General features: G+C 42.8%; 4 protein-coding genes across 4 annotated transcripts; all 4 read left to right on the forward strand.

Annotated features, from left to right (window-relative positions):
* Positions 1-3,178: 3,178 nt before the first annotated feature.
* On the forward strand, positions 3,179-4,375 carry CCR75_005891 (uncharacterized protein; the record flags this gene model as incomplete). Its single annotated transcript, XM_067963965.1, has 2 exons — positions 3,179-3,940; positions 4,016-4,375. The coding sequence occupies 2 exons, from the start codon at positions 3,179-3,181 to the stop codon at positions 4,373-4,375; spliced, it is 1,122 nt and encodes a 373-aa protein (XP_067818720.1).
* Positions 4,376-6,625: 2,250 nt separating this feature from the next.
* CCR75_005890 (uncharacterized protein) lies at positions 6,626-6,931 on the forward strand (the record flags this gene model as incomplete). The annotated part of the gene is made up of 1 exon (XM_067963964.1): positions 6,626-6,931. One exon carries the CDS (start codon positions 6,626-6,628, stop codon positions 6,929-6,931), a length of 306 nt encoding a protein of 101 aa, XP_067818721.1.
* A 931-nt stretch (positions 6,932-7,862) lies between these two features.
* Positions 7,863-8,431, forward strand: CCR75_005889 (uncharacterized protein; the record flags this gene model as incomplete). Its single annotated transcript, XM_067963963.1, has 2 exons — positions 7,863-7,952; positions 7,994-8,431. The coding sequence occupies 2 exons, from the start codon at positions 7,863-7,865 to the stop codon at positions 8,429-8,431; spliced, it is 528 nt and encodes a 175-aa protein (XP_067818974.1).
* A 6-nt stretch (positions 8,432-8,437) lies between these two features.
* On the forward strand, positions 8,438-8,722 carry CCR75_005888 (uncharacterized protein; the record flags this gene model as incomplete). Its single annotated transcript, XM_067963962.1, has 1 exon — positions 8,438-8,722. One exon carries the CDS (start codon positions 8,438-8,440, stop codon positions 8,720-8,722), a length of 285 nt encoding a protein of 94 aa, XP_067818973.1.
* Between the last annotated feature and the right edge of the window lie 2,246 nt (positions 8,723-10,968).

Raw genomic sequence — 10,968 nt, forward strand, 5'->3', positions numbered from 1 at the left:
GCAATCGGAAGAAGCCTCGTGTTGAAAAGTATGGGCGGAGACGCCCAACATAAAACGAAGGATGCGTACGCATCCTACGGGGCAGCTCGATCGTGTATGCATTTGAATGCCGCCCGCCAGGCGTACATTCATGTCTCAATCCACTCGACTTCTTCGAGTGGTGAACCTTTGGCGCTGCCGGTGCATTCGCACAGCCGACTGCAGATGACTCCACAATGTGATTGTAATCACACTGTGATTTTGTGTTGTTGTACTCAAGCCGTACCACAAGTGAGACCATCGCATTAACTCGTAGTGCATCCACACCCTTGTGGACTCTTCAAGTTGCTCATCAGATGGCCATCTGATAAACAAGTGGCAGGCATCTTTACGGATTGATGCTGCCAGCTGATTCTTGGCTAATATTTTTTGAGCCAAGGTAAACCTAGGAAGACATCAGATATGTCATCAAAATCCAGTAAGATAAAATCATCACCGTACTGTAAAACTTTTAACGTGTATCAAATTTCACTACGCGTATCACCACTGTCATCGAAGCGCCTGTCGCTAGACGCACCATCATACTCGTTGAAGGGATGTCGCGCTCAACATATTTGAGCCTGCGACCCTCTAGCGACTGGCGACGAATTAAGTTATTCTACGCTCTACAGTCCACTAAGGCTCTAAGTGACAAATCATTTGTCACTTTTAAGTTCAAGGTGATGAGAGATACCTCATCGCCAGATGCAGAAACACATTATGAGTGTGTGTCTAGGGGAACTTTCGACAAGGGATTTGCAAATTCTCTCGAGGTTGCTGGATCAGTAGGGCGTCGCACCTCTATTGACCCTGACCGATTTTTGGTGGTTCGCCTCGTTGTTGCGTTTTCGCAGCAGCGGTTAAACCCGCGACCATTGCCTTTATGGCATTCGGTCTATTATTTCGTTTAGTTCCTCTGGGCACTGGGCGTGGGGCAACATTAGCCCGTTACACTCTGGATGCAACGAAATCGAGGACTGCACTCATGAGCATAATATCCTAACTTTTGACAGCGATTGCATTCCTGCAATCACTTGTTGTTCGAAAAGTGAGGTTTCTTGCTTTCAACATAAGAGAAATCCATAGGTTCTGGACCTCCTTGCTCGTGACGTCTTGGAAGACGATACGATAACGAACTCGCTTGAGCCTGTGTCAAGCAAAAGTCCTCCTGTTTCGCAACGGATATTTCTTCTTCAAGCGTATCCAGTTTCAAGCGAAAAAGGTGGGTCTTTACGGGACCATCCGTAAGACCTTGCATGAACACCGTAATGAACATGTGTTCATGGACTGGGTTGTTTGTAATACAACTCGCTAAGAGTCGTATGTGCTGGGCATAAGCGTGCACAGACGCTTGCCTTGCTTAAGTTTCAGAAGCTCTGATCAAGCTTTGAAATCAGCCCTAGGCGGTTCAAACATCTGTTTGAGCCGGGCTTATAAAGCGTCTTGTGACCCAAAGACGTATGGGTCGCGTAACTTAAGGCCTAATGCCTAAGTTTTGGCACGACCTGCCAAATTGATTGAGCAAATGCGCTTGAATTTGCTCGTCGACGATGTGACAAGCCCTTAGAGATGTCAATCTTTAAAGATTTGGGACTACGCGCAGGTACAGGGGTCTGTACCTGTTGTAATTTCAACAGTTCTGCCTCTTGAGAGCCTTGCTGATTAAGCAAGGCTACCTTCCCCTTCGTCTCGTCAAGTTCATGTTGTATAAAATTGGCGATGGCTGAATGGAGGGCATTTCTGTCCAAACCGGACAGCATGGCGAAGATGGCATCATTCCCTACGGTCGAACTCATTCGTTCGACCGCACTCCTTTTTATATCACTTAAAAAGAGGTTGCTATCACGCGAAATTTGATGCGTATTTCCATTATCATCCAACAGGTTCATGTTAGATGATGCAACTGTGGTCCTTGGACGGACTTGAAAGTGCTACAAGGTGTAATGGGGCACTGCCGACTTGAACTGCTTCAGCACAAGTCCATTTCGCATTGCTTCAGTGCGAGTGGTGCCTCACATAACTTGACGTACACTAGAACGTGCAAAGAAAGACTCTTAAGAGCACTTACTCTGTAGAATGTAAAATGAACACTGTATTTAATTTAAAGAAGTTTTTCTATTTCATTCTTTTTGACACTAACTTAATTATAAACTAATACAAATCATGTAAAAAAATCTTAAGTACCTCTCTCTGTAGCGGAGCTACCTCGCTCCTAAAGTCAGAGGAAGACTTTCAGACTCAAAGTGTCACTTAGTTCTAATGAACTAATGGGTTTAACAACTCAGATAGTCGTACAAGCTATCAAAGCTTAAGGAATCCTAGTTCAAGGGATTCAGGGTTCGTAGAACCAAGTGGCAACTAGTGCCCAAGAGGATATACCTTAGAAAGGCTTATATCTCTTACAGATCAATGCGCAAGCCTTAGGAAGGCACTTAACGCTTTAAGATCAATAGGGGAACTGCACTTTATGTAATTTTTTTAATCTAAAACCTTACCCTAGCTAATTATTAAAATAGATTTTGGCCACCAGATTTATATCTGGCGGCGACCACATTTAATACCCATAATAATGAGATTTAAGTAACTTATTATTCTAAAATTAGATAAAAGGGTATTTTACCCATAAGTAAATCTACCACAACAACGGTTCTCCAACCGATGTGTACCCCATTACACTCCCTTTGCGCGCGTCCAGCGCTGACTGGACCGCAGAGCACGTAGATATAATGGCATATATCTATCTACCAGTGTATAAACTTTTCCGAGTTTTACTATGGAAAGTAATATTTTCTAGAAATTATCTTACTTTTAGATAGTGCATTACTTAACAACCTCTAAGTGCTAATATTATCAAACGATACACCGTTACATTAACTAAATGTAGAATGTACTGTACACTTAGCTTAAGGAGACAAATATGTTTACAATGTCCACTTAAATAAGAGTAAAACAATAAATTTTATCTAATTTGATAGAATATTACTTTAAATGGCTGCCTTAAAATAGGACTTAAGAAGTCAGTCAGATGTATAATTCTCATAAAACTACTAAAGCTAAGAAAAACATCTCTATGGCACCAAAATGAATTATTTTAAGAGTTTACATTACAAAAGTCGATATTTATAAGAAGCCCATATTGTAGCCATGTGTTACAACGATAATGGCAACAGAGTACATGGTAAGACGCGCTGAGAAGCGGCTTCCGTCGTCGCAAGAGGAGCACGAGTCTATTGCGGAGTTGCGGCGTCAGATCGTCGAGGCCAATACAACGATCGCGGTGCTTACCGAGCAGTTGAAAGCTGCCACAAAGACCCAAGAGAGACTCGAAAAGGAGCTCGGAGAAGCTCGCGCCAATGCCCCGGAGCTCATGATGGAGCTCGCTATCTCGCGGGAACGCCTACAGGCTGCTGAGATGAATCAAGCGCGTCTGGAGAAACAATTGGTGGAGTGTGAGCCTCGTATCACGAAGGAATTGCCACGCCTCGAGACGGAGCTTGCCGTGGCATTGGAGCAACTCAAGGCGTATGATGACACGCTCAAGGCCATGAAGCAGAAGCATTCACTCCAGTTGGAGAATATCGAGCTCCAACTCCGCTCGATGGAAGAAACGTACGAATTGCACCAGCGCGCCGTGTTGCTTGCAAGCCAATCAAAAACGCTTGACGTGCTCGCATTGAGTGGCCCCGTGTACTTGGCGCCGATGGTGCTAATGCCCGACACATTAAAGGCTTTGACATGTGTTACATTTGTAATTGGGAATTCGCTTGAAGTTATTGAGGAGAAAATGAAACGGTTACGCGGAGAACGTATCCCGGGTACGAAAGCCATTTTGGTCGAATCAGAAGACGAAGCCAATAATATTAAGCAATCGATTGTTGATTACGGTGTGGCCCTTTTAGAGCGCAAACGCGATGAAAACCCAGTACGTAAGACAATGTTTGTTTTTTTTGTGGTTTGTTTAGAGTTGCGCTAAGAGGTTTAATTGGTGTGGTAGAAGGTATTGGTGGATGTCGAGTTCTCGAATGAGCCGAATAAATTATGCACTCGTCATTGTGAAGATGAAGCCATGACACGCGAGGAATTTTTGCGGCTCTTTAAGTACCCATTTGCATCTTTTGGTGAATTAATGGGACATATTGTGCCAGAGATTGAAAAGCCAGTGGAAAAGAAACAGGATACAGTCATGCCCTCAATTAGATATACAGCTTCAGTGAATAAACTACTACCTAAAGCGATGCCTTCTTCGAAGGAAAACGTTGTTGAAGAAACGATACGTGATCGTCGATGGCGATTGCCTGGAAAAGGAGGATCAAATTTTCGACGAGTAGGCTTGAATTTGTCAGAAAAATCGCGCTAAGTTTAGAAACAATAATTATTGTACATTATGTACTTAAAGCAATATGTATCGTGAAGTATTTTCCCTCGGGATGCCATCTTTGTAACGTGTAGCACTTCATATCTTATCAAGATCGTACTTTGCTACGTAGACTGTCCTCGTGTGTCATCGATTTCACTTGGCTCTTCTTTTCCTCGTGCATTCTTGAGCATAGCAAGATGATACACAGATTTAAAGTGATACACGTTCTGAATACACGAGAAGAAGCGTAATTTGCAAAATTGATCAAGCTTTTTTTATATTCCAGCATTTAAATTGACGAACCAAATTTCTTTTTGGACTTTAAATCTTTAAATCAAGTTGCTTCGACGAAACTCAATTCAGTATTATTAATGTAAGTTGAGCTTTTTTTGCCTGTCTTGTGGACTAATCTTTCTCAGAGGCTTCCTTTTTTATAAATGGCAATAATTTTTTTGACGAAATTTGCAATCATCTTTCCAATATCGAAACGCTCGTTGTTAATGTAAAGAGGCGAAGTCTGCTGAGCTCGTAGCGTTCCCTTGACTTCGAGGCTGTCCATGTGGGATCATTCGAGCACGAATGTTGTAAAGACCGCTCTGAATTCTGCAGATGTTTGACTTGGTATTGACAGTGCACAGGTCATGACTAATGCAATTATGCGGAAACAAAGTTGCATCACTCGAGGTGTGTTTCCGGTTTAATAGATGCAAATGAAGAGATGAGCAATTTGGTGGAGCTCACGAAGCTTTGTGAATTTCGTGGGCTGCCCTTGAAAAAAATTGATTTGGAAGAGTAGTACTTAGAGTCGGGAGAGAAGCACTCACGAATTTCAGCACGTTTGCGAGCAGTTGCCTTTTTAATTTTTTTTTCAAATTGTTAATGAAAGAAGATAAGCGTCGAGTCAAAGATCCGGTTTTACGCTGTTTTATCACAATTAGATATTTTGTTACGGCCACAGACTTGACCACAATTTTGCCTACTCCACTACGCACAGGTGGAAGTCAATAAAAGGATTTTAGATTTGAGCATAAGTGCAGGAAGAGCTGATAGGAGAGGACTTACTTAACTAGAAACGAGATGCCTGAAATTGGTTCTGTTGGTCGCAATTAAGTGCATTTGCAAAGAAAAAGAGATCCAGCTGAGTCATCAGCTTCCTCAAATATTGTGGCTGTCGTTACAGGAGCCATCCAACAATTCGAGACGCCGCATTTTCACGATTGAGCACGCACTGATCTTTTTGCCGATCAAAAGCGATTAAACATCAAATGTTTTGTGATTTGTGCACCAGTACCTCTCCGCTTGCAAAGTTACAGTCTACTTTTGCTGAGAACCGGATCTCTGACTAGACGCTTATCTACCTCCCAAATATTATGAGCCCACTTACCACATTTACCAATTACTGTGATTCCGGATCCGCGAAAAAATATCCGGGCTTTAACGACAAATTGGTCGTGCAGGTGATGCGCACCAGCCACAAGCTCTTCCGAAGATGGGCTAGCTGACACGTTTTTTTGTCAATGCACAAAATTCAGAAATGACTCGTCGCAAACTAAAACACTTGCTTTAAAGAGATTTAAAAGTAAGCTGTATTTAATATAATTAAATTCTTCTGTTTCTCTCTAGTTCCTAATAACTTTATCATATACTTATACAGATCATGTAATAAAGTCTCATCCGTCTCTCTTTTTGCGCGCGTCCAGGGCTGCCAGAAAAGATTCTGAAAGTACTTATTTTAATAATATTTTGCAAGTGATGGTGGTTTTCAGCTGTGAATATATCTGATTTAGGTTTGTGATTATAATGTTAATTAATATAGGGAGTTGTAATCTTTACTAGGTAGTGAATAAAACAACCCATATTAATTAACAACCATTAAGTGTTACTTTCATAAATGATGAAGTCGCAAAGTCGAATCTATTCGAACAAGAATAAGAATCTTGAAATTTTCGTTATAAAAAAGTAAAGTGGATCTCGAACTCGACGCTTGTCTTCTTTCCAAATAGGATGTATCTATTAAACAATTTTTGTGAATCCGGATGCGCGAGTTGTCTCCGAGCTTCAATGACGGACTGGTCGTACAGCTGATGCGCGCACGTATGCATCAGCCACAAGCTCTCCAGAGGATGAGCGGGCTGACACGTTTTTATGTCAATGCACAAAATCCACAAATGACTAGTCGCAAGCGTGTTAGGTCCACCAGTTTGTTCACTTCTTCGTTCGCATCGGATAGGTCCGGTGACATCTCTAGTGATGCAGGTCTGTTTTAAGATTACTGCGTTAGTCATGATCAATGCGCTGTCGATATCAAGTCTCATCTCGGCAGAGTCCAGCTTGGGCACTGCAGCATTTGCGCTTAAAACACCTCACATGGAGAGCCACGAAGCCATGCGATCGCTGCGGGCCCGACATACTTCTACTCTCAACGTTGACGAGGAGCGTTTACGCCTCAAACTTTTACGTCGTGTGGAATATATTTGTGAAAAGATTGTTGAAGCTTATAATAGAGTGAAGAACCGTAATAAGGTTTTCCATGTTGAGCACTTACCAGAACGTTGAACAATTATTCGCTGGCTGCGCGAGATCAATAAAGCTTCTTCTCATGTTTCATCAATCTATTTCTGCATTTGAGGTGGTAAACTAAATTACTTGTCAGACTACAAAGATTGTCACAGCGTTCCTCGATGTCGGCTATAAGAAATCTTGTAGCGATCGATCAAACTTTATCCAGTAGTATTGATGTAAAATAAGCTTCTTACTTATTTCCTTCGATCAATCACTCTTATTTGTGAGCGTAAGTGCACAGGTTCGTAGATAATTACAATTCAATAAACAAGCTATGATTCATCCAAAATCATATGTCTCCCACATTAAAATGCAAAATACGTCAGCCTTGTAGCATTATGCGATTTCTCTCGATACTGTGGCTTATCAACCCTTGTGGTGATAAGCATGGATTTTGATGTGTAGCATGCTATGCTCCGTAGCCGAATTGATTCAATGACACAAGATGATAGTCTTCGTTCCATGGTTCCATCTATTTGAACAAATCCGAAGTGCACAACATTACAAAAATGCTATAAAAGCATATCAGCAATCCTAGCGACAAAGTTGATTCACTCACTTGGTGCTTGTAGCGCTACTCATATTCATTAACACCGAGGGCCATTGGAGCTAATTTGTGTTGCCCAACAAAAAACGAAAACTTTCAATTTGACAGTGTACAATAATGATTCCTCCTACGGTCTCGTATAGTTTCTTCAACGATGTTCACCTCAAAGGCGTCGCTTTAGATACATTTCACCACGCTGGCGTGACTTTTGAAGGAGTTCAATAGGCTGAAGGCGCCACAACTCTGCGAAATATGACTCAGTGTCCATCACAAATTGACGAAGAACATCAACTCGCACTTTCGTGCGTGAAATTCGACAGACGTCGAGACAATAAGTAACCTTATATAGTGAGACGGCTAAATGGACGACTCAAGTGAATGCTACAGGGGCAGAACGAGATCGTGGATACGATGCGTCAGCCTACAAACAACGACAGCACAAGACTTATTACATACAGTCCAATTGATGTAGCTTCTGGCTTGTGAGTTCCTGCTTTAAATGCGAATAGCTGCCAAATCTGACACACGTGCCTACAGGGTTGCAGGCGCAATGCCAGAAGACGCGGTTGCTGGATGGCAATCGTCGGGCTGCCCGCAAGCTGCTGCAGCATAATCTAGATGACCACGTGAACGGGGAATTGAGCAAGCGTAGCTTAAAGATAAATAGGTTGCGACGAAAGAAGGCAAACCGCTCTACAAAGGCAACGAAAAAGTATACTAACCCGGTGGATACGAAGCTTAAGGAGAAGGAACAAGCAGAAGGAATAGCTAGTAATGCTGTTACTATGAGTGATGAAGACCCAGAGAGTGGTAGTGGGAATGAGAATGAGAGCGATGATGACGACGTCGATTGGGACTTGAAGGATTCCAAAGTTAGATTCAGTAGACTTGCACTTGTTGCGGTGGCAGCGGCACATACCCGCTTAAGGCTAGAGGATGGCCAATAGGGTACTATGCAGGATATGGTTAATCTTGGGGTGGGTAACCTTGCGGGTATTGTACTCCAGAATACGGAGAACCTTGCGGTGGGGGATATTGCCCACTTAAAGGCGCATAAACTTGCGGGAAACCACATTGTGAAGACGGGTACTTCATCGCTTCGTCTCAATAAACCTCTTACCTTTCAGAACGCCAGTTCAAAATCTCGGTTCTATAAAGATCTGAAAGGTAGCCTTTTTTTGCATGAAGAGCGTCAAAATGGTTCCAATTCAAGGCCGCAGGTTTTAAGAAAAAGTTGAGATATTAAACAAGACAGACGACCGAGATGGTGCGCAAGGAGTCGGTAGCAGATACGCCGGTGCTGGAGGAAGCGCAGCGCATGAAGGCATGGCTTTGTCCAGCCTTTCTTACACTGGCTATTCAACATTTGGTACAATATCGATTAACTGATATTTTTTATTGATTGAATGCCCACTGTAACGGGCGGGGTGTATCGTTACATGAAATTAACACTTAAAGGCTGTAAATTAATATAATATCTAAAAGGTAAATAATATTTAGAGAATACTACTTTATATAGTAATGTTCAGAAACTTTATCCATAATAGTATAGTGTAACGGGGCACTACGACTTGTACTGCTTCAGTACAAGTCCACTTCGCACTACTTCAGTTGCGAGTGGTGCCTTACGATATTTCACGTACACTAGTACGTGCAGAGGAATACTTCTCTTTAAGGTAATAAGCTTAAAAAGGGTGAAATCAAAACTGTATACATATAATTAAGTATATCTTCTTTGTATCTGTTAACCCTAACCTCTCTATAAACAAATACTCAACATGCAATTGAATTCTTATCTTATCTGTCTCTCTCTTTTGTTTACATCTACAGCTGATTAGTCTCCGAAAAAAAAAATATAATGGCCTATACCTATTTATGGATAAGAATTCTAAACATTACTATTTAAAGTATTATCCTCCAAATATTATCTACCTTTTATATAATATATTAATTAACAACCTTTCAGTGTTAATTTCATGTAACGATACACCCCGTTATATCCCCCCTCCCTTAAACGACTATCACTCTGACTGTCATTGGATGAAGTCGTCACTATGTGACCACTTAATTTAAAGATGATGTTGATAGGTTAGAGCCGTCGTTTTCTATTCCATCGCAAGAAGAACAAAATTCATTCGGGGTGCTGATAGTGCGGCGCCTTCGGTTCGTGCAGCTGCGGATGACGCACTGTTTTCTCTTGCGGCAGACGGAATGTCTGCCGTAGTATCTTCTACTCGCGCAACCCTAGAGGTTGCGAGTGCACGTGGTGATTCACCACGTGAATACGACCCCTCTTTGGAGGTCGTCTACGAATGCAAGTCGGACGAAATAGCCGACTCGGGGAGAATAGAACAGTCGCCTGATAGATGTGAGGCGGCTGACTATGAGCCTTCGAATGAGGGGGCTCATTCTGATAGACGAGTTAATAGTCTTTTTGGTTCTGACGATGAGGATGATCCCTCATCGCCCGTTCCGTCTCCCGTGCGGTCACCTGCACCTGTTTCTGTGCAAGGTAATGACGATGACGTAAGCCATCGAAAGAAAAGTTCTTGTGGTACAACTGCTTCAGTGGGGACCACATAGGGGAGTGAAGACTGTAAAATGCCTCATCTAGCTCCTGAAAATAAGCCGCGGCTTTTGCCAGAACAGCTAATCAATTACTTGTCTAAAGAAACTATTCATCACAATAAATATCCTTTCCGATGGTTCAGAAGGCCCATCAGAAAACACTCGCCCCTGGCGCCTGTAAAACGATTGCAAAACGTCAATCGCATCCCGCATCTCAATCGAGGCCGGACATTCATGCCTCACGTGGGGTGACAGGGATCACCCCACGTGAGGCATGAATGTCCGGCCTCAAGTGACAACCGATGCAATTTATACTTTGCACCGGTTGGAGTTCGTTTCTCAAACTTAATGCGATTCGCGTTAAGTTTTTGAAGCCAGGCTTCACGTCCAATGTCTTTGACATCGTGAATGAACGCGCTCCAGGCTTGCATAAGCGAGACTTTATCACGCTTATAGTTGCCACTAAACCATCGATGCTTAAGAAAACCATCGAGATAAAAATCTTCCTCAGCGCGAAAGTTCTTCGCGCTGGGGTCAAGGCCATGTAGCTTTGTCGCAATAAAAAAGCGTCTTGTCATACTGACGGACGAGGCCCTCAACGTCAGCAACCAGCTGGGAACGAGACTCCCAGCTGTCATGTGAAGGTGGATACCAAGCCAGCGAGCAAGATAACTCGTTCGCGGCCCCTTTACATCACGGTGGTTCTGGATACGTTCCACAAGGAAACGTTGATCACCGTGGGAATCCACCAATGGTTGTGGTGGAAGAGGTAAAATTAGATCCGAGCCGTGTGTCGGATCTAATGTCGTGGATCGACAAAATCGATCACTTCCTCCATGATTTGGAGGAGGGACTTGACCACGAGCGCGGCAAGCGTCGCTCGTTGGAGCAGACGGTGCTAGCTTACCATATCAAG

The sequence above is a fragment of the Bremia lactucae genome, linkage group LG6, assembly GCF_004359215.1.
Source record: "Bremia lactucae strain SF5 linkage group LG6, whole genome shotgun sequence".
Lineage (NCBI taxonomy): Eukaryota > Oomycota > Peronosporomycetes > Peronosporales > Peronosporaceae > Bremia > Bremia lactucae.